Source organism: Mesocricetus auratus, unplaced genomic scaffold, assembly GCF_017639785.1.
Source record: "Mesocricetus auratus isolate SY011 unplaced genomic scaffold, BCM_Maur_2.0 Super-Scaffold_100007, whole genome shotgun sequence".
Classification (NCBI taxonomy): Eukaryota; Metazoa; Chordata; class Mammalia; order Rodentia; family Cricetidae; genus Mesocricetus; species Mesocricetus auratus.
In genome coordinates this window covers 78,253,796-78,271,350 of record NW_024429191.1, presented here as the reverse complement: position 1 = coordinate 78,271,350, position 17,555 = coordinate 78,253,796, and the positions used below count along the sequence as shown (strand labels likewise).

Below are 17,555 nucleotides of genomic sequence, written 5' to 3'. Positions count from 1 at the left end.
TGGTTTTTTGATACAGGGTTTCCCTGTAGAGGCTGTCCTGGAACTAGCTCTTGTAGACCAGGCTGGCCTCGAACTCATGGAGATCCGCCTGCCTCTGCCTTCCTTAAAGGCATGTGCCACTAATGCCTTGTGGGTGCCATTCTTATTCAAACTACCATGCAAAGAAATCTTCAACAACAACAACAAAACTATTTACCCCAGGTTCCTGAATCTGAGGCCATGGTATGGGAGCTGGGGAGGACACTGCCAAGCTCCCCAGGAAATACTTCCAAGGCCAAGCATGTCTTTGGAAGGCCGATGGACACAAGATTCTAGCCCTTAGCTGCACCTCAGAATCACCTGGCCAGAAGTTCAAAGTTTTTAAGCCGCAACACAAGCTGAGCCCATCAGAGCCCACAAGGGGCTTGGACATTAGAAGTTCTCCAAGTTGTTGGTGGTTCTGGTTTTGGTTCAGGTAAGTAAGTACACAGAGTCAGGGACCTCTCCAGTGGGCCTGTCCCACTTGTCAGACAGACTGGGAGACATTATCCTCATGTCTCGTTTGACCCGGGATCCTGTGAGGTGTGTTTGAACGAGCAGAGAGATGAAGTTTTGCTCCACAGCCAGGCTATGTCCTGGGCCCTCTGTAGCTGAGGCCTTTGAGTATCTCAGGGTATTTCCTGGAATCATGATGGTGTACACTTTCAAACCCGGGCAGGGATACATAATGTGACCTTGTTTGGGAAGAAAGGAAGGGAGGGAGGGAGGAAGGGAGAGAGGGAGGGAGGGAGAGAGAGAGAGAGAGAGAGAGAGAGAGAGAGAGAGAGAGAGAGAGAGAGAGAGAGAGAGAGAGAGAGAGAGAGAGAGAGATTCTTAGTGGTCTATGCCACAGGTCACCAGAGGAGGATTCGAGGATGTGGTCAGCTGCTCCCTTGTTGACCAAATGGGGCTCTGGCAACTCCATACCACTGGCTCTTTCAGCCAATAGGCTTGGAGAGCCACCCTGAGTTCGGATGGGTTAGGTCACACCAAGGACCAACTATGGGTTATGGGGTGGACTTGGGGGGAGGATCCTGCTCAGCTAACTCCTTAAATAAAGGGTACAGGAAATGAAGGGTGGGTCAGGAGCCTCGAGATCTTAATTTCCGCAGGGTTGGCCCTGGCTTATAGTCAGGGCTCCTGTGGGCATCTTCTGAATGCCTCTCTTGAAGTAAGAGGAAGGGAGCCAAGGTTGTCCCCGGGGGACTCCAACCCTTTATGTTCTTTATGTTCCCTTCCAAGCAGTGACTCCCATGAAGTCCTCCCATGAGCTGCCTACCTTCTAGACTGCTCTTAGTGCCTCTCATATCAGAGAGGGGGCTGTCCCTGCTGGCCGGTGGTTATTCAAGCTCTCCATCCTCCTCCTCTTTTGCTCTGGCCTCTCTACACTCCCTAGACAGCTCTGCCAAGCTGGGTGAGGAGGTCAAGACAATTCCCATTGCTTTAACATTAACTGCAAGGAGGATTCAGCTCTGATCTGGGGAAGATTGAGGCTAGGCTGGCAGTTCTGGGGACACAAGATGATGAACAAGTCAGGGAGGGGGTCAATCTAGATATGAGTTTGGGCACCCATCGTTTGGGAGAGGGCACCCTGAGGCTTTCTGACATTCTACCTAGGCCTGCTTGTCCTTCCTACTACTTTTGAACCATTGGTTCTAAAGCACAGCTGTGAGGAAGTTCTTTCTGAGGTCTAATCCTAGTTGCATCTGCTGTAACTAATGATTTCATCCTCCTCATGGACGGGACTTTACGGTTTGCAGGATGCTTGGTGTTGTTATCCGAATTGCTGAGAAGGGACATGTTCCCAACCTCATGGCTAATAAGTGACTAAGTTGTAATACACAAATGTATTGGCCTGATGCAGTCACACATAACCTCACGTGAACTCCTCAAATTACACCCAGAGACACACCCCTCTCCACATGTCCTCCCTCCCCCATCTCATCAATGCCAAAGGGCTTAGTCCTAGAGAGGTCTTCCTAACCATCCCCCTGCCTCTATCCCTGACCAGTGTATATTCAGCTCCTGTGCCCAAGGCCCAGGAGAAGAGGGTGGTAGAGTTGGGGAGTCAGGGTTTCAGCTGCTGTGCTCCTTCGTGGCAAAGCCTTTGAACATATAATGTGATAATCTCTGCCTGCTTGCTGCACACCAAGGGCCTCCCTGGGTTCATCCAAGAATCCATTAGGGACCTCACAGGAGGAGCAAGCTCGGTGTCTGTACTGGGCAATCTGCCTCCTTGCCCCTCTGCATGCTGGGAGGGATCTGTTTGTTCTTTAGCTCTAAGACACAATTACCAGATACTGCTGGAAATGAGTCAGGCTTCCCGATTTGAGACCTGGATGGGGTGGGGTGGGGGCGGGGTTTCTCTTCTATGCTGGCCTATAGAATGTTCCACATTGGTGCTCCTGGCTCACCTGACTGGGAGGGTGATGGGAGAGGCTAGAAACAACACAATCAGGGACTCAGAGGCCATTCTGCTGCCCCATCCCAATGTCCTGGCTGGGAAACTGAGGCCAGCTGTTGTCCCCAAGGCATCCCTGCTCAGAAGCCACCCAATTAGCACCCTGTCTGACTCTGTGTTCCCATCGCCTGTCTCATTATTTGGGGATTTATGATTGTCTCGGTCACTGTCAAGGACAACTGTCCGGGTTTCCATCGGGGGAGCCTGGCCAGTGCTTAGCCCGGTGGTGGCAGGAGGTGGTGCCATCCTGCTTGGGGCAGGATGGGGATTTGATTTCAGGGGGATTTGTGGCTGGTGGGGAGCTGCCCTGGCCAGATGGTGGCTCAGAGCTATTTTAAGAGGAGGTGGGGGGAGGGGCTGATGGTTCTGTCCCACCAGTAGGAGCATAAAGAACCCAGGATGGATAGGGGAGGATGCAGACCCAAGACTAGGGTTCCCTCCAGCTTTCCTTCTGGAACCCATGGACCCAGAACTAAGACAGGGCAGCCTGACCCCATGCGGACAATGGACAAGATGGAGGAGCGGCTGGGGAGGGATGAGGCTCTTAGCCTGAACCCCATGGCCTGGACCATGCTCCCACCCGAGTTCTTACTGCTTTTACAAAAGGAAATTACTATACCAGTTGCGTGTATTTATAGCCAAGCTTGCACTTATCAAGAGGCTAGAGATGTAGTTGAGTTGGTAGAATGCCTGCCAAGCATACGAACACAAAGCCCAGAGTTTAATCTTCAGCAGGAATGAAACTGGGCACAGGCCTGTAACCCCAGCACCCGGGAAGTAGAGGCAGGAGGACCAGAAGTTCAAGGTCATTTTCTGCCAGCCTGACTGCATGAGACCCTGACTCAAAAGGAAGGAAAACAGAAAATTAAATTTATTCGACTCTCAGGGAAGGTCCCTGGTGAGGAGCAAGGGGGACAGCCTTATAACTAGGCTTTCCAGTGCCCCTGTTCTCCAACTACTTCCAAGTTGGATGATAGTATTCCCATCTCCAAGGCGGGCACCAGGCATGCCTAATTGGTGGTGCCCATGCTGTTAACTGGGCATCTGTTTTGTCTGGGACTCTGCAATATGACCTTTTGTTTGTTTGTTTGTTTTTTGTTTTGGTTTTTCGAGACAGGGTTTCCTGTATTGTTTTGGAGGCTGTCCTGGAACTTTCTCTGTAGACCAGGATGGCCTCTGAACTCACAGAGATCCGCCTGCCTCTGCCTCCCGAGTGCTGGGATTAAAGGCATGCGCCACCAAGGCCCGGCAAACATGATCTCACAATACCTAACACTATGCCTTCTTTTATAAGCTCAGAGAGGGAAAGTGACTTGCCCAAGCTCACACAGCCAGAGCAAGGTGCCTGGTCTGTTTTTCTAAAACTCACTGTGAGTCATTTTGTTCATTCTGCGAATGTGTGTGCTGACCAATGCCTGGGGATTCATGACAGATGTAGAGAGAGGAAGAGGAGATGGGTGAAGCCGGCACTGGTGAGTCCCAGGACAGCCAAGCTGGAGACTTGATGTCTTTATTTAGACCATGGGTCATTTTTTTTCTGGCTGGAGGAGAACAAGAGCTAGGCGGACTGGATCCCTCCCTGGGTGAGTGGAAGATGGACAGGAGAAAGCTAGCTTAGCTGGTACCATAATTACAAAGAGTTTCTTTTTCTTCCTTCTTTACCCCTCCCAGTTAATTGGGTTTTGTTTTTAATGTAGTCCAGGCAAGACTAAAACTGTCTATGTAGCCTAGGTTGGCCTCAGATTCATGATCCTTTTTCCTCAGCCTCCAGAGTGCAGGGCTCTCAGACATGCCACCTTCCCACCTGGCCCATCCCACCTTTACATGGCAAAAGTCACCCAGCATGTTGGAATAGGCCCTTAGAAGCCGTTTCGAACAGAGAAAAGAAATAGCCTAGACTGCAGAGCCAGCCAGATGGGGTTCAGACCCTAACTCCACTTCTGTTTTGCTGTGTGGCCTGGGACAGGTAAGCTAACCTCTCAGAGTCCCTCCATCAATGGCTGCAGAATGAGAGTCCTACTGATCTTTTGCGGATCATCAGAGCCAATGGGTTGCTAAAGCTGTGGGGTCTGGAAGACAGGGCCAGCCACAGAGGGCAATGTTTTGTCAATGGACAGGGTTGCTTTTAGGGATGTGTTTTATTAGTGAGTATCTAGGCCAAGCCACGTCTTTGTGATGGCCCAGAGCTGGCACCTGTGGCCCTGCTGAGTGATGCTACAGGCCTGGCAGATGGGAGGGCAAACAGCATAAACATTTGGTGTGCTGTTCATCTATCCAGAAAGTGCTTGGGGACTTGCCATAGCTCAGTAATAGTGTTTTCCAGGCATGTGTGATGCTATGCGTTTGATTCCAAGCACCCCAAAAATAAAAAAGAGGAGTCACTCATTAGGGGGTTAAAAATGGAGATGAAATCACCCACAGCTACATCCCATGAAGCAGGTCTGGGGATTTCACAGGCCTCTCCAGACTGCAGGAGAGTTAAGGGATGGTATCATTAGTAGAGAACGGGATTGATGCAGAAGGAGATTTGCTCATTGTTGTGTTCAAAAGGGGGAAAGCCCAAGTCAGTTGGGGAGAGATGGAGCTGGGGTAATGGGTCAGATACTCAGCAGGACACAAAGCTTCAGGGTTGCCTTGACTGGGGGGAAAGGCTCCGTGTTTTATGTCGTGTGGAACAGATGGAGGACCAGGATATGGGTGTCACTGAAAAAAGGCTACCTAGCCCAGAGATGAGCTAGCCAGCAATGGGATGGGGCATTCTGTGGGGTCCTGGGGTCTCTGTCATGGGCATGTTCAAGCTTAGGACAGAGGGTAACTGGTCAGGGATAGTGTAAAAGGGACAGGGTGACCTCTAAGGTCCCTTCCAAGTCTGAGCAACTGTATTTGCCACTGACAGACGTGGGGTGTGGACTTCGGGAAGGCAGTGTGACTGGGTCTGGAAGGAGGGTGAGTGTCCCGTGGGGTGTCGTGTACACAGGGTGGATGGTAGCTGCCATCCCTTTCCTGGGTTTCCTTTAAAAAAAACAGGCAACTCTCTCATTAAGATGTAATCCATGTTCCGTACCATCCGCCTGGTATATGGACTTCAAAGTGGATACGAACTTGTCCCTTCAGGACTCTTTATGGAGAATCTCCTAAGTGTTCATCAAGCTTTGTGTTGGTGACTTGGATTCCTGGGAAATAAAGGTCCTGCCTCCGTGGGGAAGACAGGTGAGTGTTCAGTCAAAAGGACAGTCACCTGGGAGATGCGGGAGATGGCCGAGACAGAGCAGAAAAGATCTGGGGAAAGTGTGGGCGAAGGGGAGGTGACATCTGAGCCAGTGACAATTAGATAGTGAGGGTCAAAGGAATGTTCCAGGCCAATGAATAGCAAAGCCCTTGGGGCTGGAGTCAGTGGGTAGATTTGAAGGCCAAGACCGGCTAGGAGCCTGGGTGGCCATCCAGTGCCCTGTCCGGTGGGCCAGGCATCCCCAAGACTCTGTGACACTTTCTCTTTAGGTGGTCTGTTCACTAAGGGTTCATTCACCTTGGGTCAAGAAGGGGTGGGCAGCACGCAAAAGCCACCTGTGACCCTTTCTATAGCTTTTGCCTTCTTACCCGGTGATCGCTTCCCCAAAGCATAGCGGCAGGATTAACAGGAGGTCATGACACCAGCCCCTGCATCTGTCCGTTGGCCTGTGTCAGATCCTCTCTCTAGCCATAGCCTCCCCAGCAGTCTGACCTCCTTCCCCTCATCTCTGGACAGTCCTAGGCCAGTCTGAAGTTTTAGGTACTCACTTCCTGAGTGACTTTGGACCCGGATCTTTCCTGCTCTCTGAAGCGGGGCCACAGCCAATCTGGGCAGAGTGGATATCTCCTGGCATCTAGGAGTGTGCCTTGAACGGCAGCATCTGTGCTTCCCAAAAACGGTCCAGGAGGAAGACAGGTCCGCTGCCCTGGCCCAGCTCTTCAGCAAGGAGAACGAGCCCCTCTCTGCCGGTTTCTCCAGATCTTGGCTAGGGCGGTTCCTGGCAACTACTCGGGCAGGCACAGGCCGTGCAGGGGCGGGCTCGGAGAAGGAGCAGGACAGGGACTGGCCAGCTGCAACTGAGATCACAGTCTCCCTGGTGCAGCTCAGCGGGGTGCGTCCCTGGCCCTGTTCAGGTAGGCGGGGGCGCCAGACTCCCGGTTCCCTGCACAAACAGATGAGGCTAGGTGGGGGGGGCGGTTGGCAAGCTCAGCAGGGTGGCTTAGTGGGGTTGGGGGCAGCTGTGAGGTCCCTGCCTCGCCTTGTGACCTAGCTATATTCAACTAAGCCTGAAGCTGAGGTTGGGAAAAGGGACAGCCTGGGTGATTATGGCTGTAGCTATAGCTTGACATGAAGGGCAGATAGGTTGGGATCATTTGGCAGCTAGAGGTTTGCCTTTGGGAACAAGGGCTCTATCAAATGGCCCATTCCTTTTCCTCAAGAGTTCATAGGATCCCAAAGTCCAGCTAGTCCATCAGCTCCCAGGTGGGCTCTAAAATGGAGGAGAGGGGGCAATACCGGGTGTTTTGGGGGTGCAAGGGGAATTTCTATCTGTGGCCTTCTCAAGCATCACTCGCTGTCTTGTCCTGTCCCCTCCACCAAACCCAGGGCCTCATCTCAACAAAAAGGGTGTCCTCAGCTGGGCGGTGGTGGCACACGCCTTTAATCCCAGCACTCGGGAGGCAGAGGCAGCCAGATCTCTGTGACTTCGAGGCCAGCCTGGTCTACAGAGCAAGTCCCAGGACAACCTCCAAAACAATACAGAGAAACCCTGTCTCAAAAAACCACACACACACAAAAAGAGGCTGTCCTCCTAGTTTGATCCACCCACATTCCTCCCCTAAAGCCATCCCTGGATCCTCCAGGCCCCCCCTCGTCCTGACTCCCAGGACCCTCTGACTCTGAGGATGTTGACTTGTGGGGCTGTGGTGGGCAGAGAGTGGGTTTTGGTGTGCTGTTCTTCTTGGCACTTTAAGAAGCAGGGTTAGGGCCGGGCGTTGGTGGTGCACGCCTTTAATCCCAGCACTCAGGAAGCAGAGGCAGGTGGATCTCTGTGAGTTCGAGGCCAGCCTGGTCTACAAAGCGAGTTCCAGGACAGCCTCCAAAGCCACAGAGAAACCCTGTCTCGAAAAACCAAAAAAAAAAGAAGCAGGGTTAGGAGAAGAGGTAGGATCAGGGCAAACTCTGCCAGGATACAGGCCCAGGGGCCCGGGAGAGGTTACAGGGCATAGAGCACTTACTCCCACAAGTTAGGGTTCCTCCCCTGCACCCCAGTAAAGGGAAGAGAAAAGGTACTGAGGCTAGCACTCCCTTCCCCTACATGAGAGGTAGTTCTTCTGAATTACCATTGAGGACCATGCAAGGAGAGATGCAAGCTAGATAGTAAGGAGGACCTCCTTACCCCTGAGAGGACTGTGGGTCTTTTAGAGGAGTCTTAGTGCTCAGGTGAGGACAGGGCAGGGCTTGGGGAGAGAGAGGCTGTGGTCCTACCGTACATATCACTCCCTCACCTCCTCTGCCCTCTCACCCTTCCTTGGAGCTGGACGGAATCCTGACTTTCCAAAACTCTTGGCCAGCTCACTCCCAGTCCTGAGCACCACGAGTCCCCAGGGAGGAAACAGGTTTCTGTTGTCACTACTTGAGATAGGAGACAGGCATGGCTGTCTGGCATTTGTCCCGTGGAACCTCAGGCCTGGCCTCTGCTTCCTGGGCCCAACTCCAAGCATCCTGCTGTATGGAACTGGGGAGCTGGCAGGGCTGACCACCCATCTCGGTCCTCTAGGTAGGGGCCTCTGGCTCCTGTGGAGTCTGAGTCACGAGAAGACCCTCTACCCTACATGCCATGGCCTTTGGTCCCTTTCCGTCCCATGCTCTGCATGGGCAGGCAGAGGGCTTCACAAGAGAATGGTAGCTGAGAACCCTACTGATACCAAGGGTTCTGAAACGCGTTTAGGGTTCTGAAATGTGTTTATTATCTGTCCAGATTGATGGAGAGGGGACCTTGGGAGCTGTACCCCCGTGCTCCCCCATCCCATCCCTCAGCTCCATATGAACAGTACAGGCTGGACAGAAGCCTCCATCGGCTCCCTGGATCCCAGCCGACTTGGCTAGGAACCATTGATTGCATGTGCTCAGGAGCTGTTTTCTTTGCTCACCCTGGGAGATGGCGGTAGGGAGGTGGCAGAGATGGCAGAGAGGCCACAAAACTTGATGGCAGTTCCTCCAACTCACTGAAGGGGCTCTGGCTCCATTTGGACAGGAGCATTAGGAGGTTTCTCCTCTTCTAGAAACTTCCTTGTGTGACTGGGTCCATGGTAGGGTGGCCTCCTCCCACTTTGCCCGTAGCCACAAGACTGAGATGATTGCTTGACTGTGTATGACAGTTCTGGGGGTGTATGTGGGGGGACCTAGCCCAGTTCACTTGCCCCTTCTACTCTGAGCCTGCAAAACCTGCTGAGTGTCCTGGGGCATGGTGGAGCGTTTGGCGGGTGTCTTCCTACTGTGGCTTGAGGTGGTGGGCACTCGCCCACCCAGCAGCTCCTTTTATGCAGCTAAGATAGGGGTCCCACAGCCTGGCCTGGTCGCCCCCTCTACACGGCTGCTCTCACTGAGTTACCACTGTAGCTCTGCCTGTAAAGGTCCCAAGAGATCATGTTCAACCTAGTCCTCTCTCCTTAGAGACCAGGAAACCAGAGGCCAGATGGGCAGGGACCAGCTGAGGTTGGCGGGCTCGCCAGGCCCCCTTCTCAGGGTCTGAGACCTAGCTGGGAGAGATACAAGGATGGCTGTTGGCAGACGTGGGGGAAATGCCAGCGTGTAATTGGGCTCATTAAGTGTTTGCTGAGGGAGTATCCATGCCCAGCTAAAGTTGGGAGCAGGCCTAGAAATTTCTCCTCCAGTTACCCCTTTGGAAGCAGACATCTTTCCTGGTCTTCTGGGAGGCAATCCCCTCCTCTGCCTGCCGTGGCCTTTGAGCCCTTTCCCTGCCGTCCTCTGCAAAGGCAAGCAGAGGATCTCACTGGAGAGCAGTAGCTGAGGGGGCCACGAAAAGCTAGGGTTCGAAGTGCATTCTTCATCCATCCAGAGCAGTGGGGGGCCTGGGAGCTGTGTCTGAGTGCACCCCCACTCACCCCTCAGCTCCATGTGAACAGACTAGACGGAAGCCTCTATCAGCTCCTTCAGAGGCTGACCCCCTATCATGGTCGCACCCCTTCTGTCTGCTTCAGCCTTAGGCCCTCTCTCAGGGAAGGTGGGAACAGGGAGATGTCCCCCATTCCTGGGTACACTGGACTCATGGTCTTTCTATGTCATCTTGTCCTTCCATCTGGCTTCCTTGGCTCTGGCCCTATCTCCTCCCACCCAGAGTGTGGCACTTCCCTGCCTGGCCCCAGTGTCCAGGCTGCCTCCCAGCTAGGAGCTTTCTGCCCCCATCTTGTCTTCTCTGTCTCTCTCCACAGAGGAGGGAACAGCTCTTCAGACCCATCCAAGGCCTCCCCTCCCTGGTCCCTCAGAGGAGGTGAAGGTAAGATTTCCTACAAGGAGTCTGCAGCTCAGGTTCCCAGCACACATCTATCCAGATGTGCAGCACCCTTGAGTCCTCAGGCCAGCTCCAACTGTCCCCTCCTCTTCTTCAACCTTTGTTCTCAGCCACAGTCCAGGCTAGGTAGGACTGGGGGCAGGCAGGGCAGTCTACTGACTTTGGGTCCCCAGCAGACAACCTCTGGGGGCCAACAGGAGCGGGGAAAGGGTAGGGTGAGGTCGGGGAGGTGACCCCCCTTTCCCGGAATCTTCTGAGCTTTGTCCCCACTCCCCAGCCCAGGTGACCTCAGCACTCACCCAAGAGTCTGTGGACAGCCCCTCCCCCATCCCAGGCTGTTCAGTCAAGAGAGGTGGGACAGGATAGTGTTTAAGGGCTCTGAGTCAGACAAGTACAGTTCAGGACTAGCTGGCAACCTTGAGTTCTCTAATCTGTGGAGGTGTGCAGCAGGTTGCTAACTGTGTCTACCTCTTGAGGTTATTGTAGAGTTTTAAAAAGACCGTATGTGCAGGATGCCTGGCCCGCAGTGAGCCTTCACTAAATGAAATTTGTCATTAGAAAGACAGGATCTGTGGCTGGAGAGATGGCTCAGCAATTAGGAGCACTTGCTGCTGCTCTTCCAGAGGTCTCAAGTTCAGTTCCCAGCACCCACAGAGCAACTCATTCCAGTTCTAGGGATCTGACACCCTCTTCGGGCCTTTGTGGCCACACATGTGGCATATACCACACACACACACACACACACACACACACACACACACTCTCACTCGTGAACAATCACACATAAATTTTAAAAAATAATAATTAAAAAAAAAGAAAGAAACAGGCAGATCTCTGTTTTAGAAGCCAGCCTGGGACAGCCAGGGTTACACAGAGAAACCCTGTCTCAAAATACAAGCAAAAATCAAAAAGGAGGTAGAAGAAGAAGAGGAGGAGGAGAGATAGGATCTCACACAGCTTAGGCTGACCTTGGACTCTCTATGTATCCAAGGCTGACTCTGAACTTCTGATCCTCCTGCCTCTCCCAAATGTTGGGAGTATAGAACTATAGGCATTATAACACCACACTAGGCTTTGTATGCTGCTAGGGATCAAATTCAGAAGTTTATGCATTCTAGGCAGGCAACAATACCAACTGGGCTATAGCCTGGGTCCAGAGAAGTTTCTGGAACTTTTTTTCCAGTTTCCAACCTGGTTTTCCATGGTCTTTGATGCAAGTCCACTACCTTGCCCTTGGACTCAATTTTCTTCTCTTGGCACATCACTAAGACTCAAGTGGAGGTCACAGGAGAGTGAGTCATGGTGGTGGTGAATATGGCTAGTGGTGTGTGTGTGTGTGTCTGTGTGTCTGTGTGTCTGTGTGTCTGTGTGTGTGTGCCTGTAATGTTCACATTTGGAGTTAGATAAGCTGAGTGCATACCCACATTTTGCCCATGCCTCCATATGACTGACAGCCCTGGTTTAGCTGGAACAATGTAGCTCAGGAGGGGACAGCTGGGCTGGGTCAAGCAGGACAGGCCTAACATCCTGGCAGGGGACACACATTTGCACAGAATCCAGCAGTTCTGTGAGCCCAGAGGCTGTATATCACAGAGGTTTAACCAGCAGTGTGGCACATAGTTGTCTCCTCTCTTGAGCCATGTGCCTGTCTGGTCTGTCATAAATTGAATGGAGATTTCAAAATATCCCTGTCCCCTTGAGCTCTTCCTGGACAGCTAAGAAAGTCTCATTCCTTTGAGGTCCCCACCTGGCCCTTGACACCTGGGCCACCTCTTCTAACTCTGGCAACTGGGACCTCCTTCCTATCTACTGTTAGAGAGTGATGGAACAGTTGGAGAAGGCGGAAGAGCTATAGGGGCTGCCATCCATGGGAAAAAGATGGTTAAATATTAGTGGAAGACTCCATGTAGCACTGGGGACCTTCTCACAAAGTGATGAGAGTGACCTTCAAGGTGTCTTCTGGGGGGAGGGCAGTGTTCCGAGTTCCTGGCAAAGCTGCAAGGGGACAACTTTGATGCCTCCTTCATTTAGAAAAGTGGTGTGGCCCTGTTCAGGGTAGCCACATCTCATCTTCCTGATAGATGCCCACTGGACCACATGAAAGCCATTGCTGGTACCCAGGGCCACCACCCTGCACCCAGAATGGGAGGTTCAAAATTCTCAGGTACCTGTAGCTATATGAGGTTCAAACCCACAGTGTATTAGTTTGGTAGAGTAGGGATAATAGAAGAATACAAAATGGACAACAGAAATTGTCTCACAGATCTGGCTTCTCAAGGCCGGTGCCTTTGAGGACTGTGAAGGGGCTCTGACACATGTCATTCCCCTAAACCGCAGAGGATATCTGGTAATCTTTGGCATCCCTCAGCTTGTAGGTGCATTGCGTGACTCTATCCATCCTCACGTGAACCTATGTGCCCGACTGTGATACCACACCCCTCATGTTCCGGGTTCACCTGTTGTGTGATCATTCCTAGAGAGACATAAACAAATGTCTGCTCACCTTGGATAGGGCACCAATCAAAGGCAGACCAAAGACATTATTCTACCCAAGTGTAGCTGAGTGAACCAGTGAGGTTACTGGAGTTACTTACAGAAGCATGGGCAGCTGCATCACCGAGATGGCCAGTCTCAGCATGGTGTGGCTCAGGAAAACTGTGTCCCATGGGCTGATGGGAGAGTGTCCTCTTCCCAGGGCTGCTACGGCTTCTACAACTTTGGGGGAAGCCTGGTGAATCTTGGGAGTTTTAGAAGTTTTCTGAGCCTTGTATGTTTTGTCAATTTTTTAAAGGTTTTTATTTTTATTTATTAGGTATACAGTGAGCTGTCTGCATGTTTGCCTGCACGCCATAAGAGGGAATCAGACCCTACTAGAGATGATTGTGAGCCACCATGATGTGGTTGCTGGGAATTGAACTCAGGACCTCTGGAAGAGCAGTCAATGCTTATAACCTCTGAGCCATCTCTCAAGCCCAAGTTTTGTCATCTTTCTGTGTCCCATGAGCCAGCCTCTTTCTCCCCTCTAGGAGGGAGTATTTTGATTCAAAGGAAATTACTACAGAACACACCCTACCCTGGCCCAGTCTTTTCCAGTCACCTTAGCTCCAAACACGATTGCTTCCCAACACATCAAATGTGGGGACAGAGACACGATTTAACCTGTAACACACGGGAAGTCTGGGACATTCAACAGTAGTGGCGACATGAGCACAATGGCAATTACACTGTGATGGCGCTCCTCTGTGACGTGCACACTGGGGGAGTGAGATGGGTTCACCTCAGCCACCCTTCATGAACAGAGACATTTTCGGTGACCTGACACATCACAGCTGACAAGCAGGCCAGAGCTGAGACTGGAGGTGTGAACCATCAGGGAACACCCAGTCTAAGCCAAGCCACTCTTCCACCTACCCGAGGTCCCCACATGAGTAATGACAGACACGTATCACATGGACCGCCGTCCACAAAAACACCAAACAGCTCTCGGAGAACGTTAAGGAAATGTACGCAGGTTCATGTGCATGGACTTGCACTTGGGTAATCAAGTTCCTCTTCAGATGTGGAGCCCACTGGATGTGTGCTCCTGGGAGAACCTTGTGGTATTTCTTGACTGAGCTGCTGTGCACAGCGAGACTAAAGATGCAGGATGTGACCTTGAGGGAGAAGTGTTAGCTTTCTCCAGCTGCCCTCACAAAGCGCTGCAAGACAGGAGCTTAAACAGCGGAAATGTGTTGTATCTTAGTTCTGGAGCTGAAGGCCTGAGTGATCAGGGTGTCATAGGGTTGGCCGTAGCAGTGGTGCCTTCTCTTCTTACTTATGATTTTCTTTAATTAATTAATTCATACACAGGGTCTGGTGTACCCTAGGTTTGTCCTCAAACTATGTAGCTAAGAATAATCTTGAACTTCTCACCCCTCCAAGTGCCACCGATAACAGGCATGTGCCACCGATGTTGGGTCTATGTAGTGTTGGGGACTGAACCTAGGACTTCCCTCGTGGTGGGCAAGCAATTCTATCAACTGAGCTACAGACCAACATTCTACTCTCTTTTTTGTTTGTTTGTTTTGTTTTGTTTTTAAGACAACATTTCGCTGTGTAGCTCAGGCTGGCTTCCAGCTCCTGATCTCCTGCCTAAGCTTCCACTAAGGCTGGGATAACAGGTGTGTGTTACACCCAGGCTCAGGGTTGATTCTTCTGAAATAGCCTTGTTCAAATTTCTTTGCCTTATAAAGACAGTATTTGAGCCAGGCAGTGATGGCGCACAGCTTTAATCCCAGCACTCAGGAGGTAGAGGTAGGTGGATCTCTGAATTCAAGGCTAGCTTGGTCTACAGAGTTCCAGGAGAATCCCTATCTAGAAAAAAAAAAACTTTTATCCAAATGCAGTCACATTCTGGTATACTTAAGGTTAGGGCTTCAACATGGATGGAAAAGGGTTGTACAGTTCATCTGTAACTAGAGAGGTGGGCTCAGCCATGCTTTCCCAAACCTTGGGGTTGCTCAAGTCTGAGGGGAACAGGACTGACATCAGGAAGTCTCCCAGTGAGGCTAAAGCAGGAAATAATCACATATGTATATACACACACATAAGCGCATGCACACATACACCTATGCATAGGTACCCACACACACATAACGCACAGATACATACACATACACACATGCACACACATATGCACATGCACATATACACACACCTATGTATTGGTACACACACATATGCACAGGTGCACAATGTGTAAATGTACACACATGCTTATGCACACACACATATTGTAAACATGCACATACACACACCAGGAAGGAAGTGAATGTTACAAGTTCTGTCTGAGAAAGGGAATTTGGCATCTGGATCCTGAGTAGAAACAGAAGCAGCCAAGTGAGAGAGAGCACTGAGAAATGAGTTAGGAGGGAGAGGTTATCTGAAAAATGGGGATAATGGCCTGAGGGGAGGCCATGAAAGTCCTGGTCCAGGGCAGGGTATGAATGCTGTGTTCAGCAGACCCAGGTCTCAACCGAACGGCCAACGGTGTCCTCAGCTCAGGTAGCCAAGATAGTAGGGGCATCTCAAGCCATGTGGGACAGGGGTCGGGATGTCTCTTCAGGCTGTCACTATTGGTGAAAGTCACCCTGCTAGGTATAGGGCACAGGGTGGTTGCGTTTCTGGCCAGAGGGCTGTAGTGTCTCCAGTAGGTGCCACACGCCTGCCTGTCATAGGATTCAGTTCCTGCCTCCAGGCTGAGAACAGGACAATGGCTTCCCAAAATAAGACTGTGCTGGTCTGCTGCTGTTTATCCAATGCCACTTTGTCACCAAGACCCCCTCTTCTCTGAGATTTGCTCTCTGTCCCTGAGACCCTGTGTGCCACCAGCCTCCCATGGTTCAGCCTTTTTTTGTTTTGTTTTGTTTTTGTTTGTTTGTTTGTTTGTTTTTGGTTTTTCGAGACAGGGTTTCTCTGTGGCTTTGGAGGCTGTCCTGGAACTCGCTTGGTAGTCCAGGCTGGTCTCGAATTTACAGAGATCCACCTGCCTCTGCCTCCCGAGTGCTGGGATTAAAAGCGTGTGCCACCAACGCCCGGCTTGGTTTTTTGTTTTTTGTTTTTTTTTTTTTACGAGACAGGGTTTCTCTGTGACTTTGGAGGCTGTCCTGGAACTGGATCGGTAGACCAGGCTGGCCTCGAACTCACAGAGATCTGCCTGCCTCTGCCTCTCGAGTGCTGGGATTAAAGGCGTGCACCACCAACGCCCGGCTGTGTGCAGCCATTTTAACTACTCTGCCTAAAACAGACCACCCATCGTGTTTCCTCTGGACATTTTGGTGAGGGGTGTCTTTGAAAGTCAAGTGGGGTCACCTGGCATCTCCAGATCTCAAACCTCTCCTGTTCTCTGTGTTCACAGGCACTCAGCCATCACAAACTTGTCTCACTCTCTCTGCTCAGGTATGAAACGGCCACTGAGCCCATCCCCCTCAAGTGAGAAGGAGCCCCCCACAACTGCAGCATCTGAGTGTCCCCCTCACTCTCCAGAATCATCGAAGCCTAAGAGGGAAAGGAAGCAGCCTTCCTACACGCTCTGCGATGTCTGCAACATCCAGCTGAACTCTGCTGCCCAGGCCCAGGTGCACTGCGGGGGACGCGCCCACCAGCGGAGGCTTCGGCAGCTCAGCCTGGGCAAGACCTCCACAGGGCCAGGTCAGTGTGGAGTGGTGCTGAGCTTAGCACCCTTTCTATAATCCGGGTCCCTTTAAGGGGTCCTGGGTCTGTGGCTTCCCCGATACTGTCAGGTTTGATTTACAGAGCTGAGGTTATAGCTCAGTGGCATGGCATCTACCCCCTCATGTGCTGTGAGTTCAGCTCCGTAAAACCGAAGAAAGTTGAAAGCTTTGTTTTGCTTCTGGACAGCTTTCCATGGGATCTCTTGGGATGTGGGAGTCTTGAAGTTTCCTCTTGAGTTCTCTTCAGTTCTAGAAGCTCTCCCTGTGGATGGTTAGGACATTCATAACATTTCTCCAGTCTGGAGCATCCTCCCAGGGACAGTCTTCCAGACAGCGACCTCACCTTCAGAGTGTTCCAAACTCCTGCTTTTCTGGTTGGGGTCAGCGTGGCACATAGCACTCCAATCAAGGAACATCAGGAGCTGCTCTTCCCGTGGCAGCTGGACTCCCAGCCAGGATTTCTGCCTCTCCCTAGCTGGGGTGACTTTGCAGGGGTTTAGCTGCCAATGCTGGAGGGGCAGCTGGCTGCCATGCAGTGTTCTGGGGGAGATGGGTGAGTGCTTCTGTGAGAGTGATGCCTGTTGACAGGCACATGGGGGTCACGAGCTGCAGGCTGGCAGGGAAGACAGATCCACACACAGGCCTAGGAGGGAGAGGCAGGGGGCATTGGTACCCCAGATCCTGAAGGTGGCTTGGAGAAACCCACCCTGCAGCCCAGCTGGGTGGTTTTGCCAGAGGCTACCTTGAACTTTGAGAGCTCCTAATCATTGGGTGATGTTTACACAGTGCCCCTTAGCATGATGGGAGTTGAGACACATCTCCAGGGGCACAAAGACCTTGGAGGAAGAGGTTGATGAGCATGACAGGTGAGGGGCATTTCAGGCAGAGGTCGGATCCACAGCGAGTAACAGGAAGACTGTGATAGCGGGGATTAACTCCTCCAAGTAGGCACTTAGAGTTGGACTCTCAAGGCCATGACTGAGCAATCTGACGGACCCATACTTCTGAAGCATGTAGGACTGGGGTTCAAAGGTCATTCATTTAAGATGGGCGAGTGGTACACATCTGTAATCAGGATGCTGAAGCAGCAGGATGGATGTAAATCCAAGGGCAGCCTGGATTACATAGCAAGATTGTTTTTTTTAAAGTCATACATTTAGTTATCAAATATTTATTCATCAAATACGTTTATTTATCTATGGAGGTTCAAGCTGCTCTTCAGGGAGCTCACATTTTTTGTTGTTGTTCAAGACAAAGTCTTCTCTGTGTAGCCCTGGCTGTCCTGGAACTCGCTTTGTAGACCAGGCCGGACTTGAACTC

At 51.6% G+C, this 17,555-nt stretch overlaps 1 protein-coding gene across 4 annotated transcripts in view; it reads left to right on the top strand.

Moving 5' to 3' along the window:
• Positions 1-17,555, top strand: part of Znf385c (zinc finger protein 385C) — a 53,614-nt gene that overhangs the window by 12,802 nt on the left and 23,257 nt on the right. For 2 of the 4 annotated variants that reach the window (XM_040749703.1, XM_040749701.1), the window contains exons 1-2: positions 5,416-5,689; positions 15,961-16,212. In XM_040749703.1, coding sequence (XP_040605637.1) covers positions 15,963-16,212 — 250 coding nt within the window. In that variant the 5' untranslated portion in view covers positions 5,416-5,689; positions 15,961-15,962. Of the gene's footprint in view, positions 1-5,405; positions 5,690-15,960; positions 16,213-17,555 lie in introns of those variants that run through there. The other 2 variants (XM_040749704.1, XM_040749702.1) reach the window with 2 other exon arrangements.